The following is a 23,428-nucleotide window of genomic DNA, read 5'->3' as shown; positions in this document are numbered from 1 at the left end:
ACTAAGGGGGTACCCTAGTATAATCCCACCAAGTGACTCCCAGGAACAATCCGCCATTTTCTCACAAATACAGTTTCAAATTTAACTATATTTTAAAAATCGTAATTGAGTTACACTCAAATTTTAGTGATGAGGGCTGAGTAAACGGGACCAGTGGTCCCACTCTAACTTATACTGGACGACTAAGGGGGTACCCTAGTATAATCCCACCAAGTGAATCCCAGGAACAATCCGCCGTTTTTCTCACAAATATTTAATTCCTAATATCATAAAAGCCATAAGTAACAATGAAAATGTAAAGAATGCACAAACGGCGTTTCATAGTTATTGTTGGCTGGAAAAAATAAAAGTGGGCTGGCTTATTGTTGGCTGGCTTATTGTTGGCTAGCTTGACACAAGCGTTCTCTGGCTGGTGGAGTGACAAACATGCTTCAAAGTTAATTTTGAGGGCGCTTTGGTTTTTGTGCGAATGTAAATGTAGTTCGAGTATGCAGTCTAGCATCATAGGCTAGAATCTCATCTTTTGTGCATGTTCCTCTAATTAAAGAACAGAGAAAATGGACTCAAATGTTCAAGATGCACTGATGAATTTTGCACTTCAAAAAATGCAGGCAATTGAAAAAGAAAAACAAAGGTAGTAACTATCTAGAGTAGGCCTACCTAGGCCTAGGCCTACTTGCAGTTAGTGTAGGCTCTTTTAAGCTATATTTGTAGTAAGTGTAGGGCCAGAACCAGACACAGCAGCCAGCAAAAAAATAAAGTTAGGTCTAGGTAGTGGAGCCAGAAAACAAAAGCAATTGATAGGCCTAGTAGTAAGGTAAAGTAGAGGTCTGTTAACTAAAATAAGTCTACCCTTTGACAGGCATAATAGGCCTAAAATACTGCATAACTTTTTTTTACATGAATATTATTATTTGTATTGTAATGACAATGTATTGACTATTGACAATTCCTCATTTAAATTTATAATATTGTTACTGTGATGTTGATACTTTTCTTTACAGAAATCCACAGAATGAAACTGCAGACAATAAAGAAAAAGGTTACAGTGCAAGTACTGTAAAAACAAAAGATCATTCCATGTCAAAAGATAAAAAAGACACAAATAATCAACATGGAAAGGAAAAGTCTATGTTTAGTGCCATTATTCAAAACAGAATTGCTAAAGAAATGAAGGAGAGTATGAGGAAAATGAAACACTGTGAGAAAAACAATGTCATTCCGGCTGATGATGACAAAGATGAAACCAATAATAAGCAGAGTAATGGAAAAGAAAAAAATTCAGAAAAAAAACCAATACAAATTAAAATATTTAGTAAGGATCTTTCTGATCATACTTCAAGTCAGGTGATCGAATCAAAAACAGATGAAGAGGTTGACAACTTGGGATCATCTTCAGAAGAGGAATCAACGGAGAACCAGCAGGTTTTGCCGTGGCGCGATGTACCCGAAGAAGGCGAAATAACTGCTTCGAGTTTAAGCGATGTTGAAATTCAACAAGATAAAACGGTAGTGAAAGAAAAGCTAGAAGAAAAACAATCAAAGAGTAGTGATAAAAAGAAAAAGAAACACAGGCATAAACATAAACACAAAAAGGGTAAACACAAGAAATCAAAACATAAGTCTAAAGATAAAGTAAAATTAGAAGATAAAAACACAAATGAAAAGAAGAAAAGTAAAATACATGATAAAATTAAAGAAGAAACAATAGTAGAGTTTGATACAAAAGACAATGTGGAACCCCCGGTGGAACCTCAGAAACCCAATGTAACAATTGCCAGTGATGGTACTGCTGTGTCAAACGAAACTATCTCTGTAAAGGTAGAAAAAGATATAGAAAAAAATATTGGTACTTTTAAAAATCTTGATAAACAAGATGAGGAAAAACAAATACAGAATTTAGAAGAAGAGTCTAGGTCTATAATTGAAAATAAAGAAATTGTTGCTGAAGATAAATTAACAGAAGAAGAGCAAATGAAAACGGAGGAAAAGACAGTAGAAGCGAAACAGAGTGTACAAGTTGAGAATGACACTGAAGTAACAATACCAGTAGAAACGGTAACAACCACACAAATTAAAAGCGAAAATAGTGAGAACCCTGTCACTGATAACAAAGTGACTTCTGTAAAAGAACCAGATCTTAATCAAACGGTGCAATGCATAAAAGAAGAAACTCTGTCGGTAAGTGAAAACATTACTGATGATAAACAGGAGACACAAGAAAAGAAGGAGAAGGACAAAGAAGAAAAGAAATCTCATAAGTCAAAGAAACGAAAGAGGGATAAGACTGTAAATGAAGAAGGCGAGATAACGGAGAAACACAAAAAGAAAAGCCGAGATAGCGATAAAAAACATGAGGATAGTCGACGATCTCGATCATGGTCAAAAAGCAAAAAACACAGAAGATCACGATCTAAACATAGGTCTCGTTCTCCTCGTAGGTCACGTTCTCCCCGCAGGTCACATACGTCTGAAAGACACAGGCGTTCGAGGTCACGTTCACGCAATAGAAGCTCGTACAAAACGAAAACAAGTCGAATGTACAGTGATCGTCGACCACGTTCGCGATCTCCAGCAGAACGTATAGACAAAGCAAAGCTGTTGGAAATCGCGAAAGCAAACGCATATGCTCAGATGAAAGCAGGCTTGCTACCAGCTGGCATGACGCTACCTCCGCTGTCCAATGAAGATAAAGCAAGCCAAAGAGCTGGTATGTATTAAATTTGTAGTGGAGCTGTAGCTTGGTGGTTAACATGCTTGCCTTCCAATCCCAAGGTCCGGGGTTCAATCCGACCTAGTGCCAGGGTTGTAACTCACGACTTTTTCAACTCCACTCCCTAAGCCTAAAATGAGACTTTGTTAATATTCATCATTATAAATAGTTTATCCATCCTGTAATTGGCGAGTTACTCACTGTTGGATGCGTACGAAAACAAAATTAAATAAAAATGCTTAATCTAGTTGTAGTCTACTGTGGTAGGTTCAGTACTCTTTCTCAGAAGAAAAAAATTTAATTAATGTGAACAAACAAGAATAATTATATATCATTTTTTAATGATTTTTCTATTCTTTTTTTTTTTCAATTAAGGTGGGCAGACAATAAATGAATTAACGGCAGTTTGCCAAGCAATTCAGAAGCGAGACGAGGGCGTTGATTCTGATGACGAGTCACCCGTGAATAGACCTGTAGATTCCGATGAAGAAGAATCCAACACGTTCATCAATCATCCATTCAAACTAAAACCCCACATACAGAGTATTGTTGTCAATATCAAGGTATAGTACAGCTTAACATTTATTTTGTAATAATTTATATCATACATGCCAACATTCCCGTGGAGACTGTATTTTAGACTCATCTTCCGGCCTAAGATTGTGCTTTTGGTTTTCCACATTATCTCCCTGATTATAAAGAACTTAATGTGTTGTATTCTGCATTGAAATAAACAAAAATGATTACACACAAGCACATATACAATATTGTATGACCATCTGTGGTCTTTTTATATTTTTTTATGAATGGAAAGGGGATTCCCATCACATAACCACCAGTATTACAGCTTGTGATGTCACACACTGCATTCTTTGCATCTTGATAATAGATATATAGTTGACCTAAAAAAAACACCACTTCCCGTTTGTTTATATATGCAGAAACTAAAACCTGATTGAAAAAGTAGGGTAAATGTTATTATTTGCTGTTAAATCTTTCACAAATCATTTGACTTTTGGTGGTTTTTCAATTTTTGATGATAATGCATTTAATTGTTTATAGAATGCTGTTCAAAGAGCACCAAATATGGACAAAGACAAGCTCAGAATACAGTTTCCTGTGTCCAGTGGATCCCAGCATCGCAAGAAAGAGGAAGAAGTTTCACCATATGGTGCATGGGTGCCATACCAGAAACCAGCTACTACTGAATCGGTATCAAAGGCACCGACTACCACAACTGTTACCACAACTGTTGCCACAACCACTACCGAAACATCTGTTACCGAAATTCCCAAAATGGCAGCAGGAGGGCAGTTGTCATTTCCTACAAATCAAACATCAACTAGTGTCCTGACACCAGTTACCGCAACACCAGTTCCACCTGTTGCTGCAGCGCCACCTACAGGTCCAGTAGTAGATCCGGAGGATAGAGTTTTTGAGGAAACAAAGACGCCGGTAAACATTATAACAAAATCTTTTAGAATTTGTTTGGTTTTTTTTGGCATTCAATGTGTAGAGATTAGTGGTAAAAGCATTGTCACACTCTACAGGTAGATGAGAGTGTGGATGAATTTGTTCGTTCCTTTTAAAGTAGTCGATGATGATGATGAACAATAATATTTTCTTCTTTTGTAGGATGTTGATATAGCTACAATGGTATCCGCAAGACTGAAAGCAGCCAGGGCCTTGGAGTCGAACCCTCTAGATGTTGAGGCCCTAGGTCAACTTCACAAAGCTCAAAGAGGGGTAAATACAAACAAATCTATTACTGTACATAGACAATGTGTTTTGTATATAACACCTATTAAAGGGACACCCAACAAAGTGTATCCTTAATAAAGGTTGGTTGTTGTGACCTTTATTGACCTTCATTTGCTTCACAGAAAAGTGTCCCCTTAAGTTACGGTTTCAAATATAGTGTATAGGAACCACTTGATTCATTAAAACAATTTCTTACTTTACAGTACTATTTATAAATTATTTGTAGTCTGTGTGTCCTTACATTTATTTTCTCACTCACTGATATTTAGATTCAGAGTTGGGTGAATGTGGGCAACAAGCCAGGCCAGTTTACAGGCAGTACAGGAGTCCAGATACTGAATCCTAAGGAGCTAGCCAACTCAAATCCAAGGGCTCAAGCCTGGGCTAAAAAGGTATTTTAACTTTTCTTTTACAGTCAGTGTGTAATTTAAAACGCTTTTGTCCATGCTGTGTACTTTATAGATCCAAATCCGTTTAGCCAGGCCTGGTTGTGAAATAAACATTTTTTTAAATCATAGACACAAGAAGCTGCATAGTTAGAGGGTCACACAATTTCCAGTGATGGTGGTACTACCCATATCCAACCCTTGACCCTCCTCGGCTCTCCACTTCCATTGTAACATTTATTTTGTATATTATGTTTTGTTGAAAGAAATAAAATAAAGTAACTTTCAAATTAAAGATAACGCTAGTAAATAACAGGAAAACCAATCATACACTTTTCTTAAATGTCATTGGCGTGCCAGATTTTAGTGTTAATCGCTCTCTCTGAGTTTTGTACATGTACTTCAAATTATTTCTTTTTAAAAAGAAATAAACAAATTTATCTACCACCTATTTTTGCAAACATTTTCAGTAATAGTTTTTTGTATTTTTATCGGAATAATTTTGTACGTATACAAATAATTTATACTAAATTCGCATTATAATATTGAAAAAAGAGAACAAACACTGTGGTTCTGTGTTTTTTTAGGCCGTTGATGTACTTGCATGCATGCGCATATACGATCAATTATTGTATATAGGTACAGTAATATTATATCTGTATAATAGTACAGTATAACAAAAAATATGGCCGTTTATGAAAATATATCTAAAAACCACATTTCATAAATCCTGCATACGATAGGCATGTATATTTAGCCAAGCATATGAGTAATGTGCCTCTATTTTTTATTAGGAGATTGCTCATATGCAATTAATATCAGAGGCAGAGAATCATATTAATGTAACGCGAATTTGCTTTAAAATGTCGGATCAACAAAAGAAACAAAAATCTGACTCAAATTTTGACCTCATTACATTTGATTCTGAGATTGACCTGTTAGTGGAATGGTTGCTTCCGTTAACAACAATACATTATGTATTTAATGGACTCAACCATTCCACTGATGGGTCAATCCGCTGCACTCTGATAAACACTGGCAAACTTATTTAATACAGGAGTTTCAACAACACGCTTTACGACTCGGATGGTACACACCCCGTGGAGGTTGATGGCGCTGGTTGGTAGGTATAGGAACCTGCTGTGTAACGAGACGTTCCCCGATATGTGGGACGTTTCCCGATATGCGGGACGTTCCCTGATATGCGGGACGTTTTGTTCATCATATGAGGACAGTACTCTTCACAAATTCTTAAAGCTGATTCTTTTTTTCACTGGTATTTACTTCCACATAGAATAATAGGTTTTGTTTTTTTCTTACATCATCACTATTTATTGAAGTTTTGATGTTGTCGGCCCATTGACGTATTAGATTCTAAAATCATAGGACTCCACAATAAAAATTTTAGAATTAAAATAATTTTAGAAACGTATTTTACCTGTTTATCATAATAAAGCAATTACACAATTTGAAAAATTGAAGAGTAATTTAGATTTAATCATTTGCTACTCTGGTTGGTTGTTCATGTTAGGATTTTCAGTCACTACAGTAGGAGCATTATTTTACAGAATTCCGAATTTTTAACACTTTTAAACAACATTTTTAACTTCTCTATCACAATCATGAAAAAAAAAATGTGGAGAAAATGGTTTGTAATAATGTTTTTATCTGCTTTTTTGTTTTGTTTATATATGAAAGATTAAATATGACTCTTTAAATTTATATTATAAACAATGTTTTTCTTTTTTTTGTGCCAAATATCTTCATCTTCAAAACATATATTAGTAGAATACATTACTGATTTGTCCCCAGGACATGTTTTTGAAATCTATGCCTGTTCAAAGTGGCATTGGGATGATGATGCTGCAACGTATGGGGTGGCGGCAGGGGGAAGGTCTGGGGAAGAACAAAGAGGGCAGCAAAGAACCATTACTTATTGAAATCAAGTCGGACAGGAAAGGTAAATTGTTAGAATTGATTTGGAGTTGATCTGAAAAATCAATATATTTTATTAATTACTGTATATTAAACAGTTGTTTTTTATACATTCAAAGAATGCCGCTTATATTAAGCTCTGTCTACACTATCAAACTAGTTTAAAAAAAAGTGTGATGTGCCCAAATATGGTAGTGATGTGACACATTTTTTTGTCCCATAAAGTTTGATAATGAAGACAGCTTTAGATTAGATGTTTTTATCACTTTTTAATAATGTTCCTTTTTATTAGCTTTTTTTAAAAAGTTTATTTACTAATAATAATAATAATATAATATTTAATACATTTATATTTTAGGTATTTTTTTTAAGTATTATTGTTTACATTTTGAAATGCACTTGTTATGAGATGATTATAATACTGTTTGTTTTATAGGATTGGTGTCTGCATCAGAGGCTAGTAGGGGAAAGCCCCCAGCTGTTAGAGTCACGACTCATGATTTAACCAGCAAGCATCCTGTATCGGCTCTAATGGAAATCTGCAACAAACGCAAATGGCGTGCACCGCACTTTGAGCTTATTCACGATAGCGGACCATCTCATCAGAAGAATTTTGTCTTTAAGGTCAGTTTGGAAATAATATTTTACGATTTTATTATGGATAAATAATAAGTGTACAGTACTGAATACCTTTGGGATTCCATTATTTCAACTTTTGTTTTTCGACAGGTTCTCATAAATAATGAGGAATATCAACCTACCGTAGCTAGTTCAAATAAAAAGCAAGCAAAGGCCCAAGCTGCCACTGTTGCCCTGCAAAAGATGGGTCTTATACCAATGGACTATGTACACAAGGAATGCTAGGTTGAAGTGGCCACTGTAGCCCTGCAAAAGATGGGTCTTATACCAATGGACTATGTACACAAGGAATGCTAGGTTGAAGTGGCCACTATTGCCCTGCAAAAGATGGGCCTTAGACCAATGGACTATGTACACAAGGAATGCTAGGTGGAAGTGGCCACTGCCCTGCAAAAGATGGGTCTTATACCAATGGACTATGTACACAAGGAATGCTAGGTTGAAGTGGCCACTGTAGCCCTGCAAAAGATGAGCCTTATACCAATGGACTATGTACACAAGGAATGCTAGGTTGAAGCAATTATCAAGCGGTCAGTCTTGCCCACTGAAGATGGAACATACATTCGACTATGTGTATGAGAGTTAGATTGGAAGCAAGAGATAACTAAAGTGCGAACTGTTGCCCTTCAGAAGATGCAACTATGTTAACAAAGAGAGGTAAGATAGTGGTGAATAAGCAGCCACCACTAGCCATGCAGAAGAGTCTGGAGTCTTGAAATGATAATCAAGTAGATGCTAGCCTTCATACACAACTACTGTTAATTAAAGATTAAAATGATGCCTAAGCATCTGTAAACCCTGCAGGGTTTTATGTTAATTGAATGCTATAAGATTGAAATAAGTATCTGAATATGTTTTTAAAAAAAGTACCTGAAAATGCATGCATTATTGCTATTTTATAATTGAATTTATTTTCTTTGCTTGTATACCCTTTTAATTGAGTAAAAACATGTTATGAATTCTATTGGTGCTGAATGCTAACTGACTTTTAATTTGAATATGCTGTAAAAAGCCTTGTATTTTAAAATGAGTAGTAGTATTATTTTGTTCAGTTACAGAAATGTTAGTAAAGCAAGGAAAAGTAAATAAATAATAAAATAAATTTTTGTACAAAACAAGAATAAAGTACTTTTTCTGTTTTCCGAATTAAAAAATGTATTGGTGGTTAGATTACTTATCGTGAAGTCACTCTCGCCGCATTGCTTGTATCCTTAGGCAAGACACTTACATTTGCCTTTCTCCACCCAGGTGTATTAAATGGGTATCTGTTAGAAAAAGACCGTACTTTGCACTGATTAGTAGCTGCATTATTATGGGAGTATTATATGTTTCCATGTGTTTGATCCAAAAATGACTGGGGTAATAATGTGCAGCACATTGAGAGCTTGCTTATATGCGCTATATAAGAATGAACTATTATTTTTATCATTAAATGCGAACTGCAACAGACTATACACTATACAGTGTGTCTGGAATTATTTCTATAGATGTAAGTTCTGTCTATTGAAAAATGTAATTTGTAGGCATGAACAAAATATAAATACATCACGTAATATTTTAACTATTTTGTTATTAAAAATGTAAGTTACATTGCAATAATTACTAACTATGTTTAAATTTACGATGCATTTACATTTATTTTTAAAATTTCCATTAAAATTTACAATAAAAATACCATATTTATCAATATGTAACATATCTACCATATTATTGCAAGAATGTTTTTAAAATTTATTAACTATATTATATATTTTTTCTTAAAGGGACCAGCCATATTTTCCATTTTTACATAACACTTCTCTTAAGAAACCTTTCTTTAATGTTTCTCCATTATAAAGTTCTGATATCATGTGATCACTCAACCCACATTCACTCAGGTTACCACTATCTGGATTTTGATTGGCTGTATTTAATTGTGCTTGATTGAATGGTGCTGTAGGCTCATGTATGTTGAAAGATGCTGCGTAGCTTCCCGTCTGTTTTAACACTTCACAAAGTCCCTTCACAGAGTTTGGTAAAAGAACTCCTGAAATTTCCAAACTGTTGACACCTTCTAAGGCCCCTGATGCTGTCTTTTGCTTGATGACACTGTTTCTTACCTGAAATGAATAATTAATTCAAATTCAATCATAGTAATATAACTAGAGGCTATGTCATGAACTTCCAAATGAACCTGTCCAGATTGCAATATGTACAGTTCTTTTTTTTTATTAACTTTCTTGTTCGACCAATGCACGTCACATACAAGGCTGACAATTTTACCTAGAATTTTTTTAATTTTGTCCTGTCTTTAGGCACATGTTGCTACATCCGATTAACATGTTTTTTTATTTTATATCTTTAGGCACATGTGGCCAAGGATTACCAATTTAGTTAATTTATCACTGTGATATGAGATAGGTGGTAATCCCCCTGATACAGGGGCTGTTTTTGTGAACCAGTTCACTGGGGTAACCTGGAAACTGGGTTCATCCTGGAACTGTGCACATGGGTAAACTGTGTACACTGGACCTACAGTTTATAGTCCTTATCAGAGATTTGTTCCACCACCAGAACTAGGAGCGAGTTGGCCTTGAATCTATGCCGATATTTGTTGCTCTTCAGGTACGGTAAATGGTGCCTCAATATTTAAACACTGTCTAGAACTAAATGTTACCTTGCATTTCTGTAGAGTAGCCCCTTCAAAGGCTATAGGTGCTAGCAGGGTAGGTGGGATGCCTGCCTGTGACCCAGCTACTGCTACAACTGTGCTACTATTAAGCAAGAAGTTAAACAGGGCCTTGGTGTCCTGACCTTGTACTAGCACAAGAGATTGAGGCTTGTTGTCCAGCTTCACAACTTTGTCTCTTTTACTGAATTTTACAAGTTAAAGAAAGATACTGTACTTGTGAACATATTACAAATATAAAGCTCTATCTAGTTTGACAAAAAAACTGTGATGTGCCCAAATACAATATGTTAGTGATATCACATTTTTGTCCATATATGGGTATTGTTACATAAAGTTTGATGGTATAGACAAGAGCTTTAAACAAATGTGGAAAACCCCTAATTACTACAGTAGTCTAAAGTTGTAACTTTTTTGATATACTTTTGTCCTTTTCTTTTCAGATTTTTTATCCTGCTAGCTAAACCCATTGAATTGTTGGGAATTTTATTATTAGAATATTTTTATTCAAACATTAAACATCAAATGAATTTTCTAGTAAATCAGTGTGTATTATAATATAGAATCCGTCCCTGCATAAGTCTTGTTTGATTTATAAGGGTTTTTTAAATTAATGGGTGAAAACACATCTTTACGATTAATTGTCAATTGAAAAACAGTTTATTTTAGTAAATAGGACAGGTAGTATTAAAGGATACAATTTTACTCTGGCTGGATCAAGAGATGGGAATTCCTTTTTATCTAAACCAATACTCTGTATCCATGATGATGCAGCTTCATCGTCTTGCGTAATGTCATCATCGTCATCAGCTTCTTCACAGAGGCGTGGATTTTCAGAACAATTCCTTAAAAATAAAAAACATAATTTGACTATTTGTTTGTGTCAATCTAATTAAAAATCTTTTTTATTATCCAATTATTTATTAGTTTTTAGCAGTTAATGGTCTTTTTTATTAAGCTCTGTCTACACTATCACACTAGCTAAAAAAAGTGATGTGCCCAAATATGGTAGTGATATGACATCATGTTCATATATGGGTACCTACATCACATTTTTTGTCACATAAAGTTTGATAGTGTAGACAGAGCTTAAAGGCCAGGTGCGGGCAAAAAATTTCTATTGATCATACATTCCAATAATTATCGATCTATAGTTTCCCCTATGTTTCATAATTTTTGGGATTTTCTTTGTGTTACAAGACCTTGTTGAAAATAAGCACTTTCTTATCAGTGGAGGATAGTTCAAATTACACAGTAAAATCTCTATTCTTTTGTACACAAATTTTGTAAATAGAGAGGCATTTTAAAAAGCTATGAAAAATAAACGGTGTGGTAAAAAATGTTATCAGATGACTAAATATAGGTAATATAACTTGAATATTACATTTCTGGTATTTTTATTCAACTTCAGATTTTTATTTTCATGCTATAACAAAAATTATCCACCGTATATCCACCATCTTTTTTCACCTGCTAGGGAGTCACCAGACATGTTGTTACATTATGTTAACTACCTACCTACTGAAAAAAAGTCTTCCTGGTTTTTATGGAAGAATTTTGCAAAATTTTGTATTTGACCATATCAAGGGGGAAATTCATGTTTATTCATCTTGATTTCTGTTCAAATATTTGATTTATGTACAATTAACCAAATATTATATTTAAAATTCATGCCTGTACCTGAGCTTTAAGGTCGTGCAGGACGGCTAGGTTGTCGAAAACTGACAAGTTTATTGTTAACCCGGATTAAAAGTGATGTGCCCAAATATGGTAGTGATATACCCAAATATGGTAGTGATATGACATCATGTTCATATATGGGTACCTACATCACATTTTTTGTCACATAAAGTTTGATAGTGTAGACAGAGCTTAAAAATTCCATAAATAAACTTCACTGATTACAGTACATCATTATTTAAAGCTCTGTCTACACTATCAAACTAATTTAATTAATTCCAAATCCAAATATGATAGTGATGACATCATCATGTCCAAGTTTTATAGAGCTTTAGAATGAATTATTGAATATTTGTTTTTCACTTCATAATTGTTAATTTTATGCTCAGATTGTTATGGTTATGTACTCAAATGTTATAATATATGTATAGAAGGTTCATAAATAATTAGACTTGTATTGTGGTGAGTAAACAATTTCTATGTTAAATCAGCTCATCCTGTCTGTTTGCACATAAATTATTCAGTAACATGCGAGATGAATTTTAATTCCACGAACAATCATTATCATTTTAATAAATTGAAGAATATTCTGACTATGTACTAACATTTCATCAGTCAGATTATCTGGACTGTTAATTGATATATCTGGTGAGACACTCAATGCCTTTTCATCGTCACCTAGCTGTAGGTTTGGTAAGGAAAACTCTATTCCTAAAAAGAAAATAATATGGGTTTATTCAACAAAAACATAACAAACCCTTTCAAAATTTCTCCTGTTCTTACCTCCTTCTATACTCATTTCTGCCTTCTCTACTCTTTATCAAATTGATTTCCCATCTCCATCTTTCCTTCTCAATACCTCTTCTATTTTCTCTTTTTTCCCCTCTTTATCTTCCTTTGTTCTCCCTCCCCACTTTTCACAATTTGCTTTACCCTTCTTCATCCACCCCACCTTCCTCAAAAATGTTTCACAGCTGTAAGACTTGATTCAGGAAAACTATAACAAAACTGGTTCTAACCAGTTGTCGCATTTTACCTTCTCTGTTCAATGCATCTCTGAGTCCTTTGGTTGTTGGTGTAATAACGGCGTGCACCTGTTTGCTGCCACCAATACCAGCAGCTTGAAACAAGATAGAGAACTGATGCGCACACAGGTAGAAATACGGACAACGTTTAGCTCGAAGAAGGTGGAAGACTGATCGGAAACTTTCACACCAGCTAGTAAACAAAGCCTTTTGAAAACTGTCATTTAGAACTGCAAAAGATTGTCTGAAACAAAAGACAGAATATATGATAGATGTGCACTTTTCCCTGAAAGACATGCGAAATAATATGTTCTAACAATATTGATCAACCCCTATTTAGAGAAAACCTCTATTAAGGAACACTTTACCTGAAACACATGGTAAATATATGTTTTAACATTACAATCTACAACTATTTAGGGGAACCCCTATTAAGGGACACTTTCTACTGAAACAAATAGGAAATATATGTTTTAAGACTGAGATAAACCCCTATTTAGGGGACACCCATATATTAAGGGACACTTTACCCTGAAGCACATAGAAAATATACCATGTAACACCATGACTAACCCTTATTTAGGAGACGGCCATTAAGGGACACATTGTCTGGTCCAGAAGGTATACCCAGAATATAGGTTTCTACTGTGCAGTAATATCCCTCTTGTAATCGCGTACGTTTTCTAATTTTAGTCTTCATATAATTGTATTGATATTTATTACTGTTAAGTGTTATATTTTTCTGTATTGTAAGTGTATAAGCATCAAGGAAAACAAATTTCATGTTCGCCTTGTTGTGGTCATGACAATAAAATTTATCTTATCTTATAATATACAACATTCACATTTTAACACAGGTACCTTTTCATCAACCAGTTAATTAATTTTGCTATAATTATACCATTTTTAATTAAATCGGCTTTTTTTCTTTAGGATGATCTGCTATTCCATTGAAGGCTAAATTATAAATTATAGAGTTTTATCTGTAAATTTACATTATACTACTATACAGAAGACAAATTTCGAGCTTACGGAAAAATTATTTAATAACCATTTCGATGTTTCAATTATTTCTACTGCCATTGTATGTGAGATAACTACTGTACTACTAGATTGTTAATAGGCAAAAATATTTTTCACCTAAAACATGTTAGAATTCAATATACTATAATTAATTCTCTATAAGACAATTTGCCTAAGAGGAAATGACTACAGTGTTGTTTTACATGTATTATGCACTGTGATTATATAAGAAAAAAACAAATGAAAGTTGATTGAATCTGGTCACTCTTGAGTGAGTATTTTTTAGTGGAAAATCTTATGGGAAATAGTATCACTAACTTGGTATGTTTCAAGTCAATTTCTAACATTAATTTAAATATTACTTATAAATATTCTTTATATTTATTTCCTTGAGCATGACAAAATGTTGTTTAAAGATGTATTGTCTCCCAAAAACATGAAAATTAATACAGACTTTGAATATGTCATTTTGTAGTTTCGACTAAAAAAAACAAACCATTGGCTGGCAGCCAATATGATTATTTTTTTGCTTTAAATTACAGTTATTACTAATATTAAATGGGCATATTCAACAACAAAAATGAAAAAAAAATTATTTTTTTCAAGGGAAAAATATATCTTTAATGGTTGGCATTTTGAAGATACCCTAGTAAAGTTGACATTCTCAACTTTAGTTTCTATGTTTAGGAATCATATGGTATTATTATTCTCTTGGGCCTGTCAAGCAAACAAAATACTAATATTTAAAAATAGATCTTCAGAGATTTGTCAACAATTTATTAACATCTTGTACTTACTGTTTTCTCTCCTATTTATAGACTTAGATTTTGAATTTAAGTAAACAGTAATGCTTTTATTTTAAAACCAGATTGAATTTGGTCGATTACTTTCTGTTTTATTTTCAGTCTAGCCAAAGTCTTTTAAATGTCATCGTAGGTTACCATTAAGAAGTGTAATACTTCATTTAAAACAGCATCATTAAAAATTAAGTTCATACATTTTGTTATTTGAGTGTAAAACTCACTATATTATAGCGTTTTTATCAAAGCGTTTTTTTATAAGTGCTTTACAGTAGATTCCTTTTTATAATGCGCAGTGGACTACAAGTTGTCACATTCAACAGCTTTCCTGTCCCCTACAGGTGCCTTCATGCACGACACTTTTTAAACACTTACCATAGTACTTAGATTCTTATACCATATCATATACCATCATACATATTGTAAACCTAACATGGTTCTGAGGTATGTAAAGTTCTGTCTATACTATCAAACAAGTGTGATGTGCTCAAATATATTAGTGATATGATAGTGATACATGTCAATATATGGCAATATCACATTTTTTTTGTCACATAAAGTTTGGTAGTGTAGACAGAGCTTAAGAGATGTTAGCTCTTTAACTTACTTGGCTATTTTTGGTTCAGGGACAATCCTTGGGAATGATTTGAACCACGGAACTGACGGATGAACCCAGACCATAGTGTGCTGATGAAACATTGATTTCAGTTGACTTAGATCTTCAGGGTTCTGAAAATAACAATTATTTAACAATGTTTATCAAAGGGTTTATCTGTGGCTGCAACACGATCAGTTCCACGCCCTTGAAGATACACAGTGCGCTACGGAGAATATACAGTAGTACAGTACTGTTGGTATTTGTCGCAGCCTGACATAAGATCAAAGGACTGTTACGAGTTCCTATCTTGGCAAGGTAAGCTCAGTGTCCTGTTGTTGGATTGCCTAGCCCATATATATTTCCTCATTTTATAAGAAATATGGTCACTTATTTGGTCGCAGCTTGCACGGCAGATGCAGCCAACGATGATGATGATATAATATTGTATAATATCAATATTGGGTTTCCTTAATATGGAATGTGTTTATACATATGAATTCATTAATTGCTATGTAGAATGTATTATATAGGATGTTTTACTGGCTATACAACTTAATAGAAAAGCTCTTTAGTACAGCATTTCTGCACATTATTGTTAACATTAAAGTTAAATTACTATTATACATTAAAAACAACCCGACATTCGAAAATATACGTATTCATGGTTTATTCATATTGTTTATGGTTTAAACAGTAAAACTGAAGCCCATCTCGACTAAAAATGCATGTTCCAACCTGTTTTACTATCAGGCATAAACCATAGGGAGATAGGTCTAATTTCTTTGCATAAACACAGCATGCAACCTGTAAATCAAACCGTGGGTGTTTTCATCTCGTAAACTTCACATAAGTCAATCTAAATGTAAATAATTATTTATCACTCTAGTTTAATTAAAATTATTTTTAACAAATATATTCTGTGAAAAAGTTCAAGATTAGAAAGCAGCTCACAGTTGAATAATAATTGTTCTTTTTTATGATAATCATTTAAATTGATTAAGGATGTAAAGCTTTATTTTTAAAAATTCATGTGATAAGTACAGTAAGTAAATGCAGTAGAACTTCTATATAAGGGGATGCCTTCAGGACCAACAAAGTGATTAGCTTTATTGTTAAAAAACATATATTACCCCTCATTTATTTCAAGGGAAATTGACCCCTGAGGAGGATTTCTACTAAATCAAAATCATGTAATACATTTTGTAGGTAAATTTAAATTGGCCCTTTGTCATTTCCATTTCTTGAAATTATTTTCGCAATCTTATTACGGTTGTAATTGCAGTAGTCTAGAACGGTTGTGATGATGTTTGGTTTTTCTGTTCAATCTTAACAAAAATTGTTTCTTGTTTTTGTTTTCCTTCCCTCCTTCTTTTGCTCGCTTGTAACAAAATTTATGATTTTGTAAGATCACACAGTAAAATAGGCTTATACCTAGAGTACAGCTATTAATTACTAATTTGTTCCCACGTATATCCCTTCGTAGCCTATCAGTGGGGCATTGTTTTTTTATAGCGAACCTACGAAATATTATTTTTTTTATCACAATCACGCTTCCACAAAGGTATTGTTTTTTCATCGGAATCACACACAAGGGTATTGTTTTTTTATTGCTATACTACGAGAGGCTTTTGTGTTTTCTATGCCTCTCTGGTAAGGTATTATGTGAAAGACATTTGGAATTTCTATACGGCCTTATTAGTGACGAACTTGACAGAGTTGATTTAGTCATACTAGATCATATTTTATGGATTATAATATAGTGATTTATATAGAAGAGAATAAGTTTACATCTCAATTATTAAAGTATAGACAGTTTTTGCAATGTTGCGGAGTTCATGAACTTTTTCTAAAGTTAATTATCTTTCAAAAGGCCAAGAGAATTAAGTCTACATCTATGTATGTTTTTCATCAACTAGAAAATAATGGCAATTTACTCTATAAAATAGGAATAATTAGAAGTTGTAGAGAGATGGTGAAAATTCTTGTGTTTATCGTACACTTGCATTAAAAACAAAATCAATAGTTTTAAATGGTTTACTGTAAACGTCGTGTAACATAATTGGAAAATAAATTGATGCTGGTTTTGTTTTGGCTTTAGGGTAAAGTAAATATAATTGAATGGGATTACACTCTTGAAGTTAAGGTTAATTACTCTGTTTACTGATACAAAAGAAAGCTTATGAAATTATCTATTGTTGGTAGTTAATTCACCCACACACCAACATTGCTTCGCCTCAAACATGTCAACTGCTATCTTCTGGGTCTCGCAGTCTAAATTATAGAGCAAGAATGGCTTAATGTTAACAATATTTTGGCACGTCTGGCGTGCCATACCTATGCCTGAGCTTAAAATGCCAATGTAACGTAAACATAAACAATTACAATTCTAGGTACAGGGCCGTAGCCATTATTCAGTCAGAGCCTGAAATTTCAATTTTCACCATTTTGTGATCTTTGTTAAAATAACAGACTTATTTAAATTATTAATTTATTAAATTGATGTACATGTACTATGGACAGGCACAACAGTCAGCATACAACTACATTTATTCACATTTTAGTCACTTCAGGCACTGGTTGCCCTTTGAAACAGTATAAATTGAAATCAAATAGCAACACCATTAGGGCTTTTAAACATCTACTTAGAACTCATCTCTTTAAATTTATCTATGAATTGATAATTATCAGCTGAGAAAACAATACAACCTTTACCAAACCAACATTCATAAAGTAAAGGGTTTTGTTATGTTTCTAATTTTTTGTTCAAATATTTTTAGGCAAATTGCCAATGATCCATAAGTAAAATTACTTCTTAAAGCTGGCAATCTTGTTCATGGGACAAACACATTTAGAAGGTGTAAATTATTATTCTGTCTAGAATTAATAACTAATTACACTTAATAACATCAGTAATAACATGAACATGTTGGATTTGGTTAAATTAATTTATTCTATCTTTGTACTATTTTTTAAAATCATTTAAATGCAATTATAACAAAATGAAAACGGTGTAAATAATATTGTAAGTAGCCTGTTCTGTAAAATATTTTATTTTAAATACTAGCTCAAATTTCTACTGTATTAAAAATACTATAAACAGTACTCGGTGAAAAAAATGACCAACACCAAGAATTGAACCCAGATTCTGCTGCTTAATATGCTGGCACTCTACCATTAGACCAATAAGGCTTTCATGGTATATTTATTCACTATTTTTTCACTTTTTTATTATTATATTTATGTATTTATAAACAAAAAAGTAGTTTTCAATGACAAAATGTGGTGTATATACTTTACCCGGCCTGTTGTTATGCCTATACCGCCAGTTTGCAGTGCCATATTAACGATTATCAAGGCAGTCCTTGTATTTCATCGTTATTTCCTTTACGACATTAAAGGTATAGAAATCTGCTAGAACACATTAATCTTTTGTAAGGAGCCAAGCTGCATTTGTAATGCACATCAGTAAAGAATAATACATAAAAAATGTAGCATTAAAAAAAATAAGTCTGTCACTGAATGTAGTGAATAAACTGGTTTATTCTATAGTATTATATATAATAGTATAGTATCTATCTATCCAATAACATCAATGATTTTATATTATGATATGATACACTAGTTACTGTAGCTACACAGGGGTTGGCGGGGAGGGGTCTAGGAGTAGCATCAGGGGAGAGGGGGCGTGGGACGCGCTCCCACTTTTTACAGTACGATAACCTACAGTATATCATGTTTATAAACAAGGTCTATTGAAGCTTAGGGAGTGTAGTAGAATTTAGTCATGAGTTACAACTTTGAAAGCTCTGTCTACACTATCAAACTAATTTGACCAAGAAAAAGTGTGATGTGCCCAAATATGGCAGTGATATGACATCATTGTGTCCATATTTGCGCACATCACATTTTTTTGTCGTATAGTTTGATAGTGCAGTCAGAGCTTTAGGCAAGCATGTTAAATATCAGTACCAAGCTACAGCTCTACAATAAAAAGAAGTTCAGAATATATATTTCATATATATATATTTATCTACAAACATTATATCTGCCCAAGTACTGAAGTTTCTTGTAATTCAAAATCAACAAGTAACGTAACAGCTAGGAAATCTTATGGGAATTAGAACTCAACATTCATTATTTGTACATACCATTAATGATTCATGTGCACATTTGACAAATGCCGACATTCCAGCGGCCTCATCACAGCTCTTCAATGAAGCGCACCAACTATAGCTTTTCTCTGATGTAAATCGCAGTCTGGTTTTTATACTCCAATCGACTGGGAAATTGTCATATTCTATACGTATCTGTGATTTCGGCTTCTGAAATAATATAAAACAAATGTTGTATTTCAATTCTATCCTGGGAATGGTGAAATGAGCTATAAAGTAACTTTTTTTCTTGTTCAGAGTTACAATAACCAACAGGAATTATGGAGAGTTAATGTTTTCAACATACAGTACTGTATTATGCTTGTCTATTGGTAAAATGATTTGCCATGCCATCCTCATGGGGGTGAAGGAGTCAGCCAATGTATTGCCCTGGCTACACTATCAAACTACTTTCATTTCCTGGGTCTGCCACTAATCCTTCTTGAACAGTATCCTATACAAGATGTTTTTATTTTGTGCTTTTTGTTTAGTTATTGTTAAAATGAATGTTGTTTTAAAAGCTATACAAATATCAGTACCGTATTTATTTGAACAAAAAAAAAAACAACACCCCGCTTTAAATAAACGCCCCTCTCAAATAAATGCCCCTCTGCCTTTATTTATTTCCTTGTAATTAAAGTGCATTTATTTATTTATGTAAATACAATCAACATGTATCACATGATCACAGAGCAATTGACATTTTTATTCCTACTGAAATGGATTTATCGGTAAATTCTTACAGACCTTTAATGTCACTAGTTAAGATCTATTTCTTTCAATAATAGCTTAATGTCTGTCACATTAATGTATTTCCTTAAGATCTAGTATTATTACCTAATAATTGCAGATTGCAAGTAGAAAGTTGACGGTACTGCCAATAGTGAATATAGGGCTAGTGTTGCCTGAAAGCTTTTGCTACTTTTTCTGGCTGTTTTACTTTATCATTTTGATTTAGCTTACCGCATATTTTATTTTGTATTTCCATTGAGATCCACCCATGCATACCCACAGCATTGTCATTTTTTTCAGTAATTTGCCTTTGGGTTTACTATATAAATATATATAATATACAATTTTTTTAAATGTGTTGGGTCTAGGCAAACACTAGAAGGTTTTGTTCTAAAATTGATAAAACTATTTAAAAGTAAACGATTGAAATTTAACCTGTTCATCTATCAAATTTTCTTTTGTCGTAACTTGTTCTTGGAGAATCGTATTGTTAGTAACCTCATTTTCCGACTGTCTTCGTTCAGGTAATTTCTAATTTGATAAAAATAATAAGCATAAAAATATAAAATAATGCTCTCAATTATGTAAAATTAGCAGATAATTTTTCATCATATTATCGTAGTAAAAATGCACAAAATTGACAGCATTCATTTAGAAAAAAAAAATCTCCTCTAGAAGCTGCCCATTATAAATAGCTGAAGCCCATCCAAGATTAGTAAAAGAAGAAGCAGCCCATGGGCTTCTTTTCGAGGTAATTCCAGCATAGAATATGTATTGTCAAGTCGTATTGTATGTCTCAATTTCTAATACTAAACTTTATAAAATAAATTATATCCATATGCTTTTAACTCACATTTTCAATACTTGCTTTATTTAATTTTTGGAAGAGTTCATTTTTCTCATTTAGTCTGCTTTCAAATGGTATCTCTTCTGTAGATAGATTTTCATTGTTTTGTTTTTTGTTCTTCTGCGAACAGCTAAATGGATTTTTCCGTTTTGCCGATTGCCTACCTGTATTCAGGTTATTTTGCTTACTGCTTAGTGCTGTGTTTTCAGTTGCTAACGAGCCTCTTCGTCCACGTTTTTTTACCTTTATTGTATTTGAAGGCCTGGTCCATTTTGGTGAGGAATTTGCAGAATCATTCATTCTTTTTTGAAAAGTTGATAGAATACAGTAGACAGATAGTTAGTGGAATAAAAAATATCAATCATCAGTTGAACTTTTGACTCTATAAATTATATAGAGACTCTTAAAATGAAATCTGATTACATTTAGGCCCCAGTAGTATAAAAATAGTAAAGTAGTTTAGTTCTAAATACTGTAAAGGCCAACCCCCACCCAGCCAGGAATCATGTAAGCCTCTAGGGGTAGGCTAGGCCCTAGGTAGGTCCAATATTGGTAGGCAAACCTATTTTTTAAATTGTGTAAACTCATCCTAGACTTCTACTAGCTAGGCCTAGACCCTATCTAGTCTAGTACTAGTAGGCCTATCCCTGGCTGGCCTAATTACCTGGTTAGACAATACAGCAAATCAATACTAAATAAAAACCATAGACCAACCAAGCTAGGCCCTAAAATAGGAGTAATTGTAGTCCTAGGCCCATGATGACGGAAGGTCACGGTGTGCCGACAAATCCAGTCGCCGACCATCCACAAATTCAGACCGCTGTTGTTAAGATTAGAAGCTAGCTAGAAAGTAGAGGGCCCGAGAGGCCTGGGCCTAGCTTAAAATAGCTGCCACCTACCTGTTTTTTGCAAGATTACCTTGTATATTATATATTACGGATAACTTAAAGATGTAATAAGCTGTTGTGCAGGCTTCAATATGTATTTAATGATTTAAGAATACCAAAGGTTAAGGAGAAACGTTCACAACACAAAAACAAAAAAATGTAAACACAAATTTCCCGCGCTTATACTGTTTCCTTTTCGGCGGTCCGGAACGACGAAACAATGGAGTACTACAGTACGGAACTCTACGGCCCAACCCAGCCACAATTGACGTCATACTTTAGTACGATAAAATACGGTTCCGTTCATAAACTAGGCCTACTATTACTAAATCTACTAACCATCAAAGTAGTAGATGCATGTTAAATGTTAATATTAATTGTTTTGCCTTTATCCTAATTAAATGTATCGTTTGTTGATGTTTATTAATTTTAAAAAGCATGCTCTGGCGTGTTATTAACAGGGAAAATTCAATAGCAGGACTCTACCCATATAATTATGATCCGTAGGTCTACTGAATATGATCTATTCACTGTAGCCTATAGTTTTCAAGAACATTTAGGCCCAATTCACGAAAAAAACAAGGAGTTTCATTGTATAATTCATAAAATTTATTCAATTATGTCCCCCGAGGGCCTTGTGATGAGCATGTACATTTGATATTATACCATCGCCTTATGTAGGCCTATAGCAATTATAACCCTCCAACAGCACTATTTATTGCACACACACAAGGAAGGTTAATACATGGTAGTTTGAATGACCTCATAATACAGCTAAGTGACAATGGCCTCATATTCACCGGCGTAAAATAATTAGTTGTATCTAAGGATTAGCGGTAATCTTTAAAATGGCAAATTCACAAATCTCTAATTTCAATTCATTATTGGCATGGCTTTTATCACTGATTTTGGAATTTAACGATGTTTTACGTAGGAAGTTTATTCTTTTAAGTTAATAATTTTATTTATTTTTGTATGCCTTTTATGTTGTGTATTTCACACAACATGTGCATTTATTTTGTTTCATTTAATTTGATCTGATTTACTGTGTACTTGTATATATTATATTGTTGTAGAGTCTTTTAAATTTTTACTTTGTACGTTGTTTGCAGATTTTTTCAGCCGTTGGCTGCCTTCTGTTTGTACTATTTATGTGTTTTTTTTTATGAATAAACACCTATTATATATATATATCATCCAAGTGTGACACTGTTTCCAATAAATTATTATTATTATTATTATTTTTATTACTGGCAGATAATACAAATGTTGGAATAAATACCGAAAAAAACAAATCTAATAACATCAACTTGACCACGTCAAACTGCAGTCGTCTGGTTCACCAAATAAATATTGATGATTATTTCAATATTTGTCTTCTTAACATAACATTTTTTTCATATGGATATTGAGGGTTATAAATACCACTGGCGATCTGACATTTATTGTTATTTTCCTCCACAATATTTTAAAAGGGTGGTCCAAAATCATCACCTACATTTTTACCGATAATAACAGGGTTGCTCCTGTTATGTCTATTTTTTGTTTAAATTTAATTATCGAAGAAAAAAAAGCTATTGTTG

General features: G+C 33.3%; 2 protein-coding genes across 4 annotated transcripts; one reads left to right on the top strand and one right to left on the bottom strand.

Moving 5' to 3' along the window:
• Nucleotides 1-475: 475 nt before the first annotated feature.
• On the top strand, nucleotides 476-8,884 carry LOC140055763 (uncharacterized). 3 transcript variants are annotated; one of them, XM_072101160.1, is made up of 9 exons: nucleotides 476-634; nucleotides 1,005-2,710; nucleotides 3,089-3,276; nucleotides 3,776-4,168; nucleotides 4,349-4,459; nucleotides 4,744-4,866; nucleotides 6,673-6,820; nucleotides 7,232-7,419; nucleotides 7,525-8,884. In XM_072101160.1, exons 1-9 carry the CDS (start codon nucleotides 558-560, stop codon nucleotides 7,657-7,659), a joined length of 3,069 nt encoding a protein of 1,022 aa, XP_071957261.1. In that variant the 5' UTR covers nucleotides 476-557; the 3' UTR covers nucleotides 7,660-8,884. The 3 variants fall into 3 exon arrangements, with proteins under 3 accessions (XP_071957261.1, XP_071957263.1, XP_071957262.1); XM_072101162.1 differs by lacking the exons at nucleotides 7,232-7,419; nucleotides 7,525-8,884 and adding an exon at nucleotides 5,918-5,983 and having other exon boundaries at nucleotides 6,673-6,736; XM_072101161.1 differs by lacking the exons at nucleotides 7,232-7,419; nucleotides 7,525-8,884 and having other exon boundaries at nucleotides 5,918-6,813.
• A 203-nt stretch (nucleotides 8,885-9,087) lies between these two features.
• On the bottom strand, nucleotides 9,088-22,001 carry LOC140055764 (protein downstream neighbor of son homolog). The gene is made up of 10 exons (XM_072101163.1): nucleotides 21,858-22,001; nucleotides 20,965-21,259; nucleotides 20,547-20,642; nucleotides 19,377-19,550; nucleotides 15,238-15,359; nucleotides 12,819-13,051; nucleotides 12,388-12,493; nucleotides 10,801-10,947; nucleotides 10,091-10,286; nucleotides 9,088-9,533 (listed from the first exon to the last, which is right to left on the bottom strand). The coding sequence occupies exons 2-10, from the start codon at nucleotides 21,256-21,258 to the stop codon at nucleotides 9,192-9,194; spliced, it is 1,710 nt and encodes a 569-aa protein (XP_071957264.1). The 5' UTR covers nucleotide 21,259; nucleotides 21,858-22,001; the 3' UTR covers nucleotides 9,088-9,191.
• Between the last annotated feature and the right edge of the window lie 1,427 nt (nucleotides 22,002-23,428).

Source organism: Antedon mediterranea, chromosome 7 (assembly GCF_964355755.1).
Source record: "Antedon mediterranea chromosome 7, ecAntMedi1.1, whole genome shotgun sequence".
In the NCBI taxonomy this organism is placed as follows: Eukaryota; Metazoa; Echinodermata; class Crinoidea; order Comatulida; family Antedonidae; genus Antedon; species Antedon mediterranea.
This window is presented reverse-complemented; position numbering and strand designations above follow the sequence as displayed.